The sequence below is a fragment of the Rhipicephalus sanguineus genome, chromosome 1 (genome assembly GCF_013339695.2).
Source record: "Rhipicephalus sanguineus isolate Rsan-2018 chromosome 1, BIME_Rsan_1.4, whole genome shotgun sequence".
In the NCBI taxonomy this organism is placed as follows: Eukaryota; Metazoa; Arthropoda; class Arachnida; order Ixodida; family Ixodidae; genus Rhipicephalus; species Rhipicephalus sanguineus.
In genome coordinates, this window is record NC_051176.1 from 120,012,840 (window position 1) to 120,031,653 (window position 18,814).

Consider the following 18,814-nt stretch of genomic DNA (forward strand, 5'->3'; position numbering starts at 1 on the left):
GGTACTGACACAAAATTTCGCGGCCAAGATAGCCTGCTGGATCGATTCCCGTGTACGTGCGTGTACCATCTGCAAAATATCGACAGCGAATAAAGCTTGGAAGGTATTTTATATGAATTTTGAAGTTCGCGAGCGCAATCCAGCATTATAGGCCGCACCTGGTGCATTGACACCCTCGGAGGTGACCCGAGGTGACCACCCTACTTCCCCTACGTAACCGTTGCAACCGGTACAAGTTATGATGACGTCGTAGCCGCCATTTCTCTTTTGACGCGCTTCCCGACGAATCGCTCCTCGCCAGCAGGTCAAACATGAAGTGATTCGCCACGTCAAAAATTCCTTCCATCCCTGCCGCAAAAAAATCGTCGCCATCAGACGACGATGAGCCCGGCGACAACAGAACGCGCGGAAATGCGTCACTGTTCTGTGTGCTCACGTGACTGAGCGTTTCACTCGCTAGGTGGTGATAGTTGCACCCGGCGGCTTGTCGTTTTTGGAGCTCTGTAAACCGAAACTGAGGCTGTGTCGGTAATGAGGAGCTTGTAATTAATTATCTGCCGTGCTCTGCAGCAAATGATGTGCCGTGTTATGACTAACAGAGCCCCAGCAACACATTGCAGCAAAAAAACGCGGGGCGAAAATTTTTGTGTCAGGACTCCTTAAAGCTCTCTCCATCAACTGTGCAATTTATTACAAGAGGGGTGTGTGAATATTCGAAATTTCTAATATTTTTCGAATAGTGTTTGCTATTCGGTTCGATTCGCACTGGAATTTTACTATTCGAACCATTCGAACTTCCCAAAGACAAATATAGTCAATGTCCAATTGCAAGTGACCCCTTCAAATTTTCAATATGCTTCACCTCATTACACTCTCATATTGCAGTAAAGCTGCCTTTCAAGCTCCATTACGGTCGAACTTAACCAAGAGACAGTCAACGTACGATTGGAAGTGGTCGCTAGATTTTCAATATGCTTCACCTCATCACACCCCCCCCCCCCCAAAGCGGCAAAGCTGCCTTTCAAACTGCGCTACGGTCGCAAATGTATTGTTATTAAATGTAACTCAAGAAAACGGTAGTTCCAATATGGAGATGAAAGATGTGGCAGAGGTGGGGGCTCAATTAATGCTGTTTTGGACCTAAAACTTGGGCAGGAAGTCCGAAAAATTGAACGCCGAAGCTTTTTAGCATCCAAAATTTCATATGTTCTTATATATCAACGTCTACGAGGCAGATTTGGAACTCCGGACTTGAAGGGAGCCGACCCTAGTTCGCCACATCAGTTGGGCTTCCACAGAAGTTGAAAGAGGAGGAGAGGCTGAGGAAATGGCATCTTTGCCTATTATGTGTAAAGTGTTGTCGGCAACACTTTGGTTGCACCAAATCAAGTACATAAATACAATTCGGCCTCTACATTGCCTCATTCTTGATATACAATTATGAAACACCACCCCGCCAGTGCTTCATCAACCTACTGAAAAGAAACACTTTCATGTTGTTATCTCAAAAGAATATGCTTAGGAATCCTCTCCAACTTTTTTTTTCTGCAATTTCACTTCGAAGTATTAGAAATACAACCTGGAAATATTCGGACAAATATTCGAAAAATATTCGATTCAATTCGAACTCACACTTCAATATTCAAATTCACTTCGCACCCAAAATTTTGCTAGTCACACAGCTCTATTTTAAACATGTGAATCGCTAAAGATCGCAGCGGCTCAGCTGAATGAGTTTTCAACTTATCGCACTTTTTACATGTAGAATTGTTCTAATACACATAGCACCCAGCGACCGATCTAATTGGACATGCCCAGTCCACGTCACTGATCCTCCTGTGGGCTGCAAGCATTGTCTGCCTGTGTTACAACGTGCTCCCTGTTGACATGAGCGGAGCGAAAGTGTTTCTCTCGAGGTTTCTTTTCTTGGACACAATGAATTGGCCTAGCTGTGTTGTGTACCACATATCTAGCAATTGGTGACTTGTAAAGCTGTGTCATCGTGTAATGTTTGTGAGGCATCTTGCGAGCAGAATCACTTCAGCTCGCTGCAATGAGCGTCGCGCTCTCGGTATTCGGTCAATGCCACGATCCACGTGTCTGCGGCTGTAACTTCACCCCTGAAGACACAACTACATTGCCCGAGTTTACGCTTGTCGGTGCTCGTTCTCAAATTCTTTTTGTTTGTCCGCATTCTTTTGCAGGTTGTCGCTGTACAGGAGAATAAAATAAGATCAACTGGTAGCGTGGCGGCACCTGTCGGAGCAGATAACCACTCCGCGAGCTTCGTCTCTGTTGCCAGACGACGTGCTGCTGGGTGCACTGACCCACGGCCTCTGAAATTGCACGCAACCTGTCGGCATGCAATATCGGAGGCAATGACTGGGAGAAGCTCAAACCGTCGAGTGCACTCATGAAAGAGCTGCAATCGCCAGCAATGCCAGCGTGTCTCATGAGTTGAGGAAGCAAGGCAGTGGTGAGGAGGGTATAGATATAATTGTCTGTAGCAGCCTTGGTACACGGTGTGTCACTTATTTTACGGTGTGAATGATTTGACGATGCTCTAGCGTAAACACTGACAAAACTTCAAAAAACCGTTTCAGGGTCCATTTAAGGGGGGGACGTGGCAATGAAAACTATTTTTGCTATTTATGGGGATAAAGTGATGAAATTTGGCATGCAGATGTGATATGTTATGCTGATGTGATAACTGAAATTGGTCTAGAGCTATCTGCTGTAGTTTTTGAGTTACAACATTTGATAAGCTCTCATCGTCATCCAAAAATTAATGAGTGAATTAGACATAAGTTCGTCAAGATTTTTGCATAAGAATATTCACAAAGGCTCATTCTGTGTTGTACAGTTATTGGTTTATTTTTTAATATTAAAATAAGCACACAAAAAATTCTGAAATCGCCTGTATATATTTTCTTACTAACAACTTTCCCAAAAAGCCAATTACAAAAATCTGTATGACGTGCCGACAAATATGCACAGCTTTACGGCACTCGCCAATGTTTCAGGATCAAAGTGCAAAAAAACGGACTGGTTATATGTTTATTTGTTACAAAATGGCACAGGGATGACTGACAGCAACTGCCCAAAATATGGAAGCTGAGAAAACTGAGCTCAAACAAAACAGAGCTCAAAGCTAAGGAAAGGGAACTCAGAAGGAAGCTGGTTTTATTTTTCATTGGAGAAATACACATTTAGAGCTATCTTGAACTCCGATCTCTCCTCTTTACAATGACGCCAAGATGGCGGCACTGTGCCAAGGGAAAGCTACAAGACTTTCATTTTCTGAAGCCCAGTTCTGTCATGCTTTTTAAGGACACCACACTAGTAAAATGCTTTTTTCTCAACTTCTACAGCTTGTTTTTTCTAATATTTCACTATGATGTAAAAGATGGTTTGAGAATTGCAAAAATATATACAGTAAAAGCTCGTTAATTCGACTCTCGTTAATTCGGAAAATCGGTTAATTCGGACACGTCATCTGGTCCCTGTAAATATATGCATCACTCTATGAGACTGGGCGCTCGTTATTTCGGACAGATTTGACCGCAAATCGGATAATTCGGCGACTTTCGGGCCGCTGGCGAGGCTCAAAAACGAAAAAAGAACCATTCGGAACAAAAGTGAAGCTCAAACGCAACATCGCCATGGACATCAATTATCGGCTTGGCTTGACTTGAGACTGGTTGAACGCCTTTTCTTCGCGCGTGATAGCGTGTGGGTTTGGCGCGGTGTCATTTTTGTTGTTCCCGTTGGTGTGCTGCATCGCTGAACGCCGTTTTATCGCGAAACAATTCAGTACGGCTCCTTTAGCTTGATCGTTGCTGGTGCTTTTGTGCTGACTGCTCGTGTGAACGCACTCTCCGCCGATGGCAACGCCGGCGAAGGGGCTTAAGTACAAGGCCAAGGACTGCACCACCAAAGTAGAAATTTTGCGTGCCCTGAAAAATGGGCTCTCCCGGCAAGAAGTAGCTCCTGTTCCATGACGTCGGCAAACAATACGACGTGAGTCTCCTGAGCGCAGTTAGCATTCTTCGCGTATGTGTGGCAGAGCACGCCTGCGCACGCCATTGCCAACTGTTTCAGGCACAGTGGCTTTGTTGTACCCGACTCCAGCGATGCCGCAGTGGCCGAAGTGTCGCCGAACGACGGTGCCGATGACGGGCAGGATTTCGGAAGTGTTATGTCTGATGCAGTGACACTCGACGATTATATCGGCATTGATGGCGTTGCCACTGCCGGCTCTCTGACTGATGAGCAAATCGTCAAGGAAGTGAGGCGTGGCGACGAATCCGAGAACGAAGAGCCTGAAGAGCAGCAGCCATACTATGAGCCACACAGGCCCCCTCGTACTGTGAAGGAAGCCGCGGAGGCCCTCGTCGTCCTTAAAGGATTTTGTTTTGGCACTGCAGACAGCATGCGAGCTGCTGAGCACCTTGAGGGCTCAGAAAAATTGTGTCCGCGCGAATTTATGCTCGAAAACAGAGACGCATCCGCGATTACCATGTAAAGTAAAGGTATGCCGAAAAAACTCTTGCATTTATTGTGTTTATTTCGACCATTCGATAATTCGGACATTTTTTCGATAATTCGGACATGGAACTATATGCATGTTTGGACATTTTTCTCTTATACGACTCTTTCACTTGTAACTCGCGCATTCTTTCGGCGGGAGGGGGAATCCTGTGACGTAAGAAGGAAGGAATGGCTGGAAGAAGCCGACGAGGAAAAAGTGTGCGTGAATAGAATAAAAGTATGGCGTCTGGGCCACAGCACGTCTCTCATTCATAGCGTCACACATATATATATATATATATATATATATATATATATATATATATATATATATATATATATATATATATATATATATATATATAAATTGAAAATTGAACTTTTGGCTAAATTTGTCATTCCCATTGCACGTCCCCCCTTAAAATCAGCATAATGGCCAGCACACTTGCTCATGAAATATTTGCCTTGATTTTCAGGCAGTAGATTAATAACTGCTTTTGACAAAGCTTCATCCCCCAATAGTTGTCTAGAAGCCTTCGAAGTTTTAAGACTGGCAAAACCTAAAGCTTCACTTTAGCAGAGTTAATGGCTCAAAATGCAACAGCATTACATTGAGACTCAAGTACTTTGTTCTTGACACAACTCAAAATGGATTAAAATACGTCTTGTAACACTTTACTTCAGAGTGATCAAGTGCTGAAACGACAGAACCCATGCAATAAAAGCTCACTGATCAGTATCAGTAGCTCTAACCTCAACCAATGTAAAATAAATATAGTGAGTGAAGTGCTGCAGTGTACTACAAAAGAAAAAGTGAAAGAAGCAAGAAGCTACATCAGTTATAAGTGATGGCATCATTGTTACACGGGTGTACAGCTATCATTCCTGTTCCTGATAATAGACGCACATGCCCTAAGTCAATCAGTGTAGTTCATGCCCCCACTACTTCAATATGCACGTGTTTTCTGGCCCTTCTACATGCATCGAGTCTGGCGGTCCCAAGCAAATCACAAAATGCACAAATGTTACCAGTATTTTGCACATGTTTACCCTAGAGGTTCAATGATGCCAAGTGCACATAAAAGTACAGTAGAACCCCGCTGATACGTTTTTGAAGGGACCGTAGGAAATAAACGTAAGAGACGGGAAACGTAAGAGCCGAAAAACAGGAAAAACGGCAAAATATTTAGTGGTACAGAATTTTATTTCAATTCTTACGAGCAGCACGAAAATTGGCGCGCTCAGCCGCGATCTAGTCGATGGATAGAAACGCGGAGCTTAGGACGGCCTTATCCACAGAAATGTAATCAACGTATGTGATTTTTTTAACACCAACAGCTGTAGGCATGAAAGAACTAAGCACACGCAATCACGACCGGCGCGGCGAGTCCGACCGCGAACCGCACGCACGACCATGCGAGCTCCAACCAGCTCGAACTCCTCCCGTTCTCCGACAAATAACGATGATGATGAGTCTACGCCAACGCGATGGCAGAAGTGAATGCCAATCTCGAAGGCCTTGCTTTCGCAAGCAATTACGTCATACACGCCATGTTTGTGCAATGCAAATCTCAGAGGCTATGCTTTTGTCAATAGTAAATGCCAATCTCGAAGGCCTTGCTTTCGCGAGCAGTTACGTCATAGACGCCATATTTGCAATTTGAATCTCGAAGGCCATGCTTTTGTTTGCATCAATTGAAAGATTCTGTTGCTTGCGCCTCTCATGCGGCTAATATTACGGTCAAACGAGGCCAAGCTGCGTGAAAATGCACCATGGCCGCTCTCTTTGGTAGTCACTCGGTCGGCTCCGGGCGCACTTCGCGACGTATCATACGGGAACGGTCCGACAGTTACGACGTAACAGCGGGGTTCCCAATACATTGTATCCTATGGGAGCTATGCCGGGACCGGCGGAAAACGACGTAACAGCCGGGAAAACGCAGCAGTGAGGAACGTAACAGCGGGGTTCTACTGTATTTGCTTTTGAAATACCTTGCAATGCATATTTCAACGAATATAGGCTGATGACTAAAAGTGATCCCCCCTCCCGTGAGTAGCCAGCAAAAGAAACAGCAACTCACAGCAGGTCCCTCCATTGAAGGTAGGCACAGGCTCAAGAGAGAGCGAGTGCAGCACCAGCGTCTCTGGGTTGTACTCCGCACGTGTGCTGACTAGCTTGGCATAGTACTCCACATACCGCCGCTGACTTGGGATTGTCACCCCCTGCAATGCACACTTTATCAGTAAGTGCTCGCATAAAATGCAATGGCAGCGTGAAATAGCACACATCAGGACATTGTTAATATATACCCACCTCGGCAACAGTAACTGTTAACCCCTTGAGGGTCAAAGACGTACATGTGCGTCACTGCCTGTTTAAAACGCGCACCTTTTTCAATAATTTTTCTTGCTTGGTATGTGCTGCCACACTGCAGGAATACGTGGAATTTTTTTTCTAGCACCGATGCCTCTCAGTTTTTTTTTATGCTCTACTACAGCGGAGCGCTGGCTAGTTTCGGTTTCGTCCTTCAGCTGGCTCCTGCTTATTGCGCCCGCAAAACTGATGGCTTTCTGGTTTAGAATCTTTCAAAAGGTGACGGATTAGTTACTATCTCGTTTATTGTTCCCCCATACGCGATTACGCCTGTTTTCGTGCAGGCGCTGACTGACACAAACGATGCCGCTGTGGTTGCGTTTCCTGTTTCAGGGACTCGCAAAAACCACTTCCCTTTCACTGGTGATAAGACGAATGATTATTATAGGTTTCAGACTTGTTTTTGATTTCCAGACCCGCTCACAACTACACAATTTTCTTCAGTGGGCTCACCCGTGCAGTTTGCTTGCGCTATGGAAGTGCGCGCTGGTTTCTTCGCTACAAAAGTGAGTCTAGCGGCGATTCCTCTAAATCGCCAATCGACTGGCGAATCAGAATCTGACTCAGTAAATGTCAGCCAGTCATACGAGGCGTTACTTACAAGTTAAGATTCACATGTTGATGAGCGAGCGGCATCTCAAAAGTGTGCGTGGCGAGACGATGCTGACTGGATAAAAAGCGGCTTTTCTCCCTCCGTGTTTCCACTTGATGCCACTTTGTGCACTTATTTTTGTATGTATCTGAACTACACAGATGTTTATTGCAACGCATAATTTTTTAACAGTCGTATAGTTTTTTTTTAGAATTTATCTTGCTGTTACTCATGAAAAAACCACGTGCATGTAACAACACAAAAGATTTTTTTGTCCCTTTACGGTCACCCAGACAACTTTTTTAAACAGGTTCGTCTGAACAATTTAATTCAGCAGTAAAAAAAATACACATTTTTGGGATGCATTTTGCAAAAAAAGTCAACCCTCAAAGGGTTAAAATCTAATTGCTAGGGATCTCCAAATCCCCTGGCGGCAATTCCAAAGATCATAGCTTACTACAAAAATCACTAGAAGGAGGACCTTCAGTTGTGACTTCGTAAATTTCTCAACAAGATGTTGAGCTACGGGTACAACAATTCACAACGATTATCTACACATGCAAAAACTTTTCTTCATACACTTCAAAAAATAATATAATCTCTAGGAAACTATAAAAAAAGAAGCACAATAGAATTAAGGACTGATTTTTCGAACACACCTGATATTTTGAACCCCTTCAGAACAACGCCATGTGCCAAATAAAGCCAGTGTATAAGGCAGTCTAAAATTTCGGATACTGAAACCAGCTAATGCATTGAGGGATAGCCAAATGACCGCGAGTTTCTTGAACACTGCCACTGTCCAGCATGTCCCTTATTTAATCGCTCCTTCATTAGCATATAGATTGATAATGCAGTTAAAGGAACACTAAAAGCAAATGTTAAGTCAATGTTCATTGTTGAAATACTAGCGTTCCAGAAACCTCGTAGTACTTGTTCCGTGCCAAGGAAATGCTTATTTTGAATGAAAATCACCGTTTTAGTGGTCCACACAGCATTAGTGGACTTCAAATCACGCACCTGAAAAGGACCCCTGACGTAGCATTTGCCTTGCCCAACGTTGCCCACCTTTATTGCCTGGCAGCCAACGCTGTTGTTTCTACTCTGAAGGGCACATTACACAACATCACATGGACATGGCATTTTGTCCAACTTTGCGTTAGAGCGACTTTCATGAGCATGCAAGGCACAAGCAGCAGTACGCGATAACTAAACTACCACTGAGACACGACCGCGCAAGCGGGGCGCAGCTCTGCGGAAACGTAACTTTTACACAACCCGCTCCATTCTCCACTGTAACGTGAAGTTCTTTTTTACTATGAATCAAACAGAAACGTACAAGCAGCATTTTATTACGTCTTGCAATGCTCGGAGTGTTCTTTTTTTATCGTGAGTAGCTTGAATACTAATGATAACTTGTACTCTGGACTCTTGACGTCATCGGGCTTGTTCCAAACCATCCCACTGGTGGCACATATAGTGCCCTGCATTTACCTTAATTTCTCGATTACTAGAGCTCTGCTATTGATAATATTGGCGTTTTAAATGTTCTCAAACATTGACCTTTCACTCTTACATAAATTTTTATTTGCCTTTAGTGTCCCTTTAGTGACATTTGAAGGAAACACTTGACGATTCAGAGCAACAATTAAAAGCAATTAAAATTTCCAGGGACCATGTCAATATTTAACATAAAAAAAGAAACAAAATGCAGAGCAAAATGCAGAGCATTTAGAATTCACAAGAAAATCTGTACAAATGCAGACATTACAATTTTAAAACTCGACCTGGCTTGTCTTGCGGTTGCACTGCATATTACTAATGAATCAATTAGGTCCAGAGAGTTGCAGTTTTGCACAGCTGCGATAACGTGGTTGGCGGTGTATAAAAGCAATAATATTGTTCTTTCTGCTTGACCCAGGTCACTGGAGCAGCATGCAGTTGTGCAGGCAGAGTGCAAATTACTAAACAGCTCCAGGCAAACTGTAAAATTTGAGTCTTGCTTATACGTTGTCTATAGGGCCAGGGAAATGCCGCAAAACTGTCTTTATAATCGGACATATCCAGATAATCAATCGGTGACTATATTGCCCATGTGCATTTTTAAGTGACACAGTAGCCTCTTTTTTGAAGACACAATTACTAGCATAAAATAAGTGCTCTTGCCAAATAATTGTCTCATTTTAGCCAACTGTGTATTAGAGGGGTTTCACTGTATTGTGGTCTTGTTAGGGTTTTTTTTTTACACGGAAGTGTTTTTTGCCGGGGTCCACCACGGCTCCACTGACTTATTTCCGTCACGGATATGACGTTGTAAAATATAGACTAACAGATGGCAAAGAAAAAAACTAGAAGAAAAAGTTCCGTCACCAGGAGTCGAACTTATGACCCCTCGCTCCGCAGCGCGTGGCGTGAGACGATTAGGCCACAGACAGCCCACTCTTCACCATGCTAACGGCGAGCTATTTATATGTATACACCATTTGCCGGTGGCGGTACTCAGAGGTCAGTGGTACATCAGCGTGTTTTCGTTATCACTAGTGAGATGGCGCAAAGGGCTTGAAGAGCGCGCTTTAAAGATTGACGCCCCGCGCATCGTAATGAGTGCGCGCCTCTACAGGGCGTAGTTGCTCGTGCGCGCGCTTATCTCTTGATGGCGGTGGTTTGCATGTCTTGTGCTCTCACCGCAAGTTTGCGTTGAGAGCACGAAGGTCACTGCAGCGGCCACTTTTGAAAAAGGAGCGTGCTGCTCACACAAAAATAAGTTACAACTGTGACAGTTCGAGCTCATCCTGTGTATATTCGTTCCGTGCGTCCTTTCTGCTTGAGCAGCGCGTTGCAAGTTTCGAGCTGCTTGCCGTTCTTTGCGTGACACTACAATTTGTTACTATAGCATTCATTCCTTCACCATTGGGGCGAAAGATTGCCCAACAAACGCTCAACTACATCTGTGAAGACATGTTTCACTTCCGTGTTATACTGATTCCTATGACAGAGGGATCAGCCATTTTTTTTTATTAATCATGTGCATAAATGCATTCAATCGCCTTTTTCCTGCACTGCAGCTAGCAGAGAGTGGTGACAATTCTGACACTACATCAAATGCCAGTGCTAGCTTACTTTAACCTGACGCAGAGACATTCAATCATTACACTTTTTGACTGTTGACACAACTTTACAACATACTAAACCTGAATTCATGGATCTAAATGGACGCTCAGGAGACAGAAATCGTAATTTGTATGTCACATGTGGCTATCTAGCAATAACTCGTCAGTGCATCCCCATTTATAACTTGGGAAGAAACTCACTGCACATGGTGCTTCAAGGGAGGGTGAACTCTTAAAACTCATGCAGCTGTATCGATTCAGATGCGTAAATTGAAATCACCACCTCTGCAGTATTGAACGTTTCGAAGACTGCCAAAAATGAGAGACGCAGGGTTCGTACAGGGTTTTTAAACGACTTTCAAGTCACCATCAATGGTTTTTCAAGGACGCAAAACAGTATCCCAAGTAGGAATTTTTTGCTATAACAATGCTCCAAAACACTACGGGCAGTTTTATTGCATCAGGATAAAAAGATTAGATCAAAAACTTCCAGTCTTGATCACATTAAGTTCCTAACATGCACAAAACCTCACGACGTTAATGTAGCTGGTTTTTTTTTTTTTTCAATCTTTTTTTTTTTTCAGTTTTGCTAAGAAAGTGATGTCGTATGGCGCTTCCACTTCTCCGAATAGTGATCTGCTGAAAGCAGTCCAAACATCAATGACTAGTTCAAGTTTTTTTCTTTCTTCCCCCTGCTGACAACTCGATCCTTGAATACTTTTTTGACAGTCTAGTCATTAGTCCCCTCCTGTTTTTAAGCTTTGATATGCATTGCAATGAATACGAATTGGGATCATGCCAGTATGGCCGGCTGCTCAGCGAATATCCACAGTGTACGTATTGTCAACATCTTTGCATAAAAAATAGAGCAATAAAAATACTGTACAGCAGCTAATCATTAAACGTGAGAAGTACTGTCAGCAGCTTTAATGACAACTTAATTTTGTTATCTGGCTCGCACACAGCAGTTCTGATTTTTCACTCTGACTACATGAGGACAGTGGCTATTTGTGAGCTGCAGATTACACTGGCAAATATCAAATGAACATCAGCAGGTTCATTTCGTGTGCCGCTTGCACGACAACGAGATTGTGGGGGTGCCATCACCCCTTGTAAAGTCGTTTGTGCCTCATGGCGCACACGTGTCTCGCATATTAGCCACAGTTAAGTTTAACAGCCTCCGAGAGAGAGTGGCGCTGTGCTCGCGTGATGTAGGCTTAGCGCGGTGGCGCCGGCAGCGCCGCCTGGGAGGTTGGGCCGGCGTGCAGGAAACAGCAGTGAGTTTTTTGGAGTTTGGTAGCGTGCGTGGATGGACGTCTCCCGCGGTGGGTCTGTCGGCGACGCCACATTCGCGGTACATTGTATGTGTTATGTTTTCTGTGTATTGTATTGGCACTGTATAACATTACTTAGCATGTTACTAGTTATGTATTAGACTCGGCAGGCGAGCTCATCATATGGAAAAGAGGTTAACAAGCGTGTACGTGTTGGTTGCCCGACCGCGTGATCTGTCTCCATGTGTTCCGAGAGCGGCTCATATTCAGACCCCCACACTGGCTGCCCAACGTGGAGCTCTTGGAGCATCGGACAACAGTTTTTGCAGTTCGGGTCAACCTTTGTTTGAGCTGGATTAGAGTAGGCCTAGGGGGAGGGATTATGATCGCTAGCATCGGCGGCATGCTATCTTGAAAGCGAGGAGATTGGTTGCTGTGGCGTGTTTGAACATGTCGGCATGCTAAGAGTTTTTTTCTGTTCACAAGTGGTTGATTTTTTTAAAGAACTTCGTTGAGTTGTCGGTACGAGAGCCACATGGTCCACATCCTAGGACAGGGCTGGGCAAAGATACTTTGAAATTGTATCGCGATACGATACAAGATACTCAGGCAAGAAGTATTTGAGATACAGATACAAGATACTTCCGGAATAATTGTATCCGATACGATACTTCCCAATTGTATCTTAAGATACTTCGATACTATTGCAAATTTGCTCTTATATATCGATATACTGAAGCAGGAAATGCTTATGAACAAAAATCTTTAATCGGAATTTTTCTTAACTGCGACCAACTTTGTTTAATTTTGAGAAAATATCTCTTTGTGTCCCCAGATTTCTGTCTTACTTGCTCAGATATATTAGTTTCATTCCGAAACAACCCGGCTCAACATGAGAGTTTGTTATACGCTGCGCTGTCAATGGTTCTTGTTTGACACTTTTGTAATTAATGAGTGCCGCTTCTCTAGCTGCCGACCAGCTAGCGGGTTGCCATCTGAATACAAGAACGTCAATAAGAAGCCTCCGCACGATGGTGCAAATACCGTTGTGCAGTTCTACCTTATCCGTAAGCGTATTACCGTTTTCGCAATACCGGATCATCCGAAATGCAGGAACAACGCTGGTAGCGATATTTTTTCGTGATGCATCATGCTTACATTGAGGGCTTAAAACTGCAATGATTTTTATATTCTACTTATCTGCTGGCGTAAAGCGTTCGTTAGCGACATATTCACTAACGTGTAATCTTTTGAAGTTTCTTCTCCGAAAGAACTAGTGCCGTCGAGAATTGTCTCAGGCGTATTGTAGTGGGCACAAAGCGTTGCAGGATACCACTTCTCTTGCCACTTTTGGCTCCGACTATCTCGTGATTTGCAACAGCGAAATCTTTACGGTGACCTCAAAAAAGAAAACCAATATATCTTAGTCAAATAGCAAGGCGGTTCCGTATCAATCACAGTGAATACGTTTACAGGTCGCTTCACGTAACTATAGAATTAAATATCTAAAACAGTGGTTAAAGGCACACTAAATAGCAAAACGATTTTTCTCCTATTAGTAAACTACTCTTTCCCGATACCAAAAACACCATGCTTGCTGCGAGAAGACGCTTAGTGAGCGAGAAATCGCGCAAAAAGAAAACGTGGGTGGCGAAGCCACCTTGAAGTTTCCGCACCATTCACCGTGACGTCATATATTTTGACGGCGCATACTAGGTCCTACGTAGTTCCTAAACGGTAAAAATGTCCTCTGAGGGGGCCATAGAGTTAACATACCAAGTTTGGGGTAATTTTGTTGAGCCAATGGCGCCAAAATACGATACGTACACTTTGAAGTGCGCGATGTCACGCGTGGAGATTATGGCGCGAAATTTAAAAAATGAAACTTTGAACTTCATTTTCTCCTTTATTAATACATCTACGAAGGTGGAATTAACGACATTATGGTTCTGAAAGTACAATTTATCAATCTAAATCGATTTATTGTTTCTCTTTAGTGTCTCTTTAACTGCGACTGAATGAAACCAATGGAGTATAGTTTACCGTCATGTGGCGCTCCTTATAATATGCTTTATACTGTATTGCGCTTAATTGGTTGATCAACTGAGGTCAATTATGATTAACTAAGGTCAAAAATGATTTTTAATATTCATTTAGGACCAAGTGGGTGCCATCACGTCTTAGAGGGCATTCCAAAACGACCGGTCCAATTTTTGGTGGCGACGTACATGCTGCGTGGTGATTTTTTTCCGATTTTAAAAGAAAGCGCACGAAATAGCAAATGAAACCACGTGACTGCGTCACTCGTGCGCTACCCTACTTCAGCGCTCTCAAACGTGCTTCGAGCATAACAACCGGCGCGCGAACTGTCAGCATATCGAGGACGACGGCGTTTCCTTGCCGTGTGCGGTCGTCAAAAATGTTGACACACTGTGAAGCCGATGCTTAAAGCCGCGGCCGGTCATTTCGCTATGGTACACGCGCCGGTTGTTTCGCTCGAAGCGGGTTTGAGAGCGCTGCAGTACGGCAGCGCACGAGGGCAATCACGTGGTCGTGTTTCGCGGGATTTCTTTAAATGGGATGCAAACGGAGGACAGAAAAAATAGCACTCATGCTGACAATCAAATTATGACCAAAATAACCGCCTGAATAATTGACCAGGAAGAACAAAGATATAGTACGTCAAGATATCTTAGGTTACGTAAGTGCTTGTTCTACGGCATCTAGCATCAGCACCGATGGAGCGACAGTCTTTAGAATCTCATTTGCATATAAGTCAATCTCATCGTATGTAAGTCAAACTTACATCCACGAGATCTTTTAAATCGCTGTCGTGTGAAAGCCGCGAGACGCAAAGAAACCCCATTCGTGCATTCTTCAGACATCGTAACGAAGCACCACGCAAGGGAAACTTCGATAACGACACTATAGGAGCATCAGAATTTTCGCGAAAGGTGCCGTACGCGTTAGAGTACGTAGAACAGTATGTTTGCGAGGAAGTGCCATGGTACCGACACAAGTAAAAAGAAAGAAAAAAATGCGAGACAGCGAAGTTCGTCTGCTCGTAGACGTTCGCGGGCTTGTTTTTGTCGAGATCGTGCGAGCGCCACCACGTGACTTTGCTCCAACATTGGGACGCGCTGGCCTTATCGCCAGCCCTCGCTGGAGAATTCTGGCAGATATATAAAAGGATGTCACTGTCGTTAGTTATATTCAAGCAGCTTAGTAGCAGCAGTACCAGCTTGAGAAGAGTAGTAAAGCCACCGTTAATTGTTTCGCTCGGTCTTTCTATAGCAGTATCTTGTATCTTAAGATACACGATACATTATTGAATGTATCGGAAATACAGATACAGATACTCGTGTTGCGAAACGTATCGCGATACAGATACAAGATACCCAAGGGGTATCTAAGATAGTATCTAAGATACATGTATCTTCGATACTGCCCAGCACTGTCCTAGGAGAACGAGGCATAGAGCATGTAAATTGTAGGCAAGCCCGAAGCGAGTGAGTACGGAAGCCTCGTAGGTGGTCAGTGTTTCTGTAAATAGCTTCTATCTCCAACTCTGGGAGTCGCGATTCAGGGAGCCGGGTGGCCAAGGGCCACGGGCGTCGCTGCTAACTTGCACTGCGGCTCAAGGCTGGGGCGTTGTGACACCGTCAGGGATGGTGGATGCCGGTAACTCGGTAAGCTGCTGTGTGCAGCGAGCGAGTAGGGCCACCTCACAGAGCTGATGTGTCCTCGTGTCCGCCTCTTCTGCGCCTGTGCAGGGTGCTTGTTGGATGCCGGTTGTTGTTGAACGACTCGTTAGGCTTTACGGAGCTGCCTGATTACACGTGAGACGCAACCTCTTGGATCGTGGCGTTGAGGTGTTGCACTCTGCTTCCCTCATTCTATCTTGTGATGCACGAACTAAGAAAAGCGACCTTTGGTTATATGAACTGGGTGTCTCAGTCGCCGCCAATGTCTTTGCTAGCCGTACTGAACATCGTACCACGTGGGCACATGCACCCGTAGCTCCCTTCCCTTTGTCCTACTGCACCGTTCTGTCGAGTGTTTTGAGTGTATGCAGCGGGAGTGATGTCCCCCGCGGCTGGCTGTCTTCTGCACATCGTCTTCGCCGCTGGCCAGGAATGCGGTCGAGACATCTCGGGCAATGGACATGCCTGTGACCTGCACAGCTGCCTTCAAATCGGCGCCCTCATGAGTGCTGCTTGCAAGCAAAACACGTGTCGGCATGAGAGACGCTTTCTCGCGCAGATTGCCATGTTGCCTTGGCGGGTTCAGGACTGAGGTCAAGTCGTCGAGCCAATACCGCGGTGCACGGACATTCTTTAAGGATATTTACACCGCATGTGTCGTCTTCATTTGTGGAACTTGTGTAGCTGTTTGTTTTTATAAAGTTGTTTTTACTGGGACATAGGTTGACCTAAGGTTGGGGGGATGTGAGGGTGCCATCACCCCCTGTAAAGTTGTTTGCGCCTCATGGCGCACCGCATCTTGCGTATTAGCCGCAGTTAGGTTTAACAGCCGCCAAGTGAGAGTGGTGCTGTGCTCACGCGATGTAGGCTTAGCACGGTGGCGCCGCCTGGGAGGTTAGGCCAGGGTGCAGGAAATGGCAGGGACTCTCTCTGGGGATTGGTAGCGTGCGTGGATGGACATCTCTCGCGGCAAGTCCGTGGGGGACGACACCGCGGCTCGTTTCCCGCGGGCCCCTCGTGGTGGGTGTGTGTTATGTTTTCCGGGTATTGTATTAGCATTGTATAAGGTTACTTAGCGTGGTACTAGTTGTGTATTAGATTCGGCTGGCGAGCTCGCCGTGATGTAAAAGCAAGTTAATGTACAAGTGTTGGTTGCCCGGACGGCGTGAACTGTGTGTGTTCCAAGAACGGCGCTCTATCTCTTCAGACCCCACAAGACAAGAAAAAAGTAGCACAAGTGCTGGAGGTGGTCTCTAGTGGGCAGGAGGTAAGTTGAGAAAAAGAAGGTAGAAGGCAGACGGACAGGTGGGAAAATGAAATGAACAGTCCGATAAGGCGTCAAGAAGACGGGATGAACACGAGAGGGGAGCCATCATTAAGCACCAGTGTGTGTCTCTGGCTCCATTCACAGTGCAGTTTTAGAGTTCTTTGATCGTCATACGAAGCAGGAAGTGTGCACTCAAGCTGGCTTATTGTTTGCAAAGTTGGTAGTTTGCCAGATGAACACTTATCTAGCATAGAAAGCAGGTCACATAGTTAATATTAGACAGCATTTGTCAAGGAATGCACAAGTTTTCAAGGAAACAAAAAATTTCAGGACTTTCCGAGGACCTTGAAAATTTCAATTTTTCAATTTCAAGGGTTTCAAGCCTGTATCTGCATGCATCCTGGAGACCAGTTCACCTGCCAAGTCTTGGAGTTTGTTTAGTGGCAAGGTAGATTCAAAAACATGCAAACGTAGATACACTGTTTTACACTACAAGCTAATCTACAAATCCCACCTGGGTCAGTGAAATAGTGTAATCTTGCATGTTTGTTTTGCAATTCAAATGTTTTTTTTAGGCAAAAAAAATATCCAGGCTATAAGATGTTACAGACAAAAAGAAGTCACTTTGGAACACAACAATGCCATAAAAAATTGCTCAAGCAATGATTAACATCATAGTGCCAGGCTCTTCGCCAAGTGGAGTATTTCCACACTCTCACCCACATTTATGTCACTTGCACGTTCGAAAAGCACAAACAGTACACACTATCACGAGCAAAAGTTAAGGCACTGCAAGAGAAAGAGAAAACAACAATTTAAGACATGCTGTTAGAAATCTGACTCAATGCACATGTGCTTGTTCATGCAGTGCAACACTACACGTTTTGATTCTCGCCTCTGCAGGCACGCCACGACAAAATTTTTATTCCTTGCTGCTGCCAGTCGCCAAACTTTTGCTTTGTGTCAGTACCAACAGTTCTAGCCATGACCGTACATATCTTTGCTTTTTTTCCTCTCCTGCACGTGTCACACTGTGTTACTAAAAAAATCATTACTAAAAAATGTCAAGCCTTGCCATAGATCTTCGAGTGCAAGTGTTTTCGAGTTACAATCTCAATGTGCAGACACATTTCCACAACCACTGTTTAGGACATGCTTACAAAATGACACACCTCTTGCTCAACTGAAAGCTCCATAAACTCTATCAAGTTACATTTACTAAGAGATGTGGCAATGCGAACTGCTTGCAAACTGCTTGCAATGCGAACTGCGAGCGGCTGCGCGTTATCGGCCGTGATGTGCTAGAAGACATCACACTTTCGGTCAAGATTAAAAGCCGCCTAGTGCTCTTTAGACGCAATTTTAACGCATTTCCAGTTGAGTCTCGACTTTGATTTTTATTTTCGGAACAGTAGAGATACTAAGCTTCACAAAACAGGTGAAAACAAAAAATCCATAATTTTCGAACAAACTCGAGTTTTTCGACCAGCATCTCCCCTTAAGTGGCATCATCATAAGGAAAAACACAGATGCTTCAATACCTTGAGGTCTTTCGTCCTGCGCTCACTGTAATAAGAGAGAGCCTCCCCAGCAGTGGCAAACATGCGGCTGTGTACCAGGTATGAGCACACCATCACTCCCGTTCGACCCTGCAGGTGGATGTACAGGAACAGAATGCACAACGGTAAGTTACCTCACTGTGCCAAATGGTCCCCGAAGAAACTCATAACACAAGTTGCAATATATTACAGCTAAAAAAGACCACAACCTTCTATCTCAGTCAGCACGTATTTATAGCTGTTACCAGCAATCTAAGGCTGGCTATGGCTACACTTGAAGGTTCTCATCCTCCCTCTTCTTCCGTGCAATAATGCTGGAAGGTACGAGTAATTCAGCATGGCAAATCTACTCATATTTCCTTTTTGTTACCTACATAACTTGCTTCATTATCAGCAATTACTAA

At 44.5% G+C, this 18,814-nt stretch overlaps 1 protein-coding gene across 1 annotated transcript in view; it reads right to left on the reverse strand.

Moving 5' to 3' along the window:
* The window catches only part of LOC119396881 (phosphatidylinositol 3,4,5-trisphosphate 3-phosphatase and dual-specificity protein phosphatase PTEN), a gene marked incomplete at its 5' end in the record, with an annotated part of 68,805 nt that extends 50,305 nt beyond the window's left edge, over positions 1 to 18,500 (reverse strand). Inside the window, 2 exon segments of the mRNA XM_037664241.2 lie at positions 6,612 to 6,753; positions 18,393 to 18,500. Of these exon segments, the coding sequence (XP_037520169.1) occupies positions 6,612 to 6,753; positions 18,393 to 18,500 (250 nt within the window).
* Between the last annotated feature and the right edge of the window lie 314 nt (positions 18,501 to 18,814).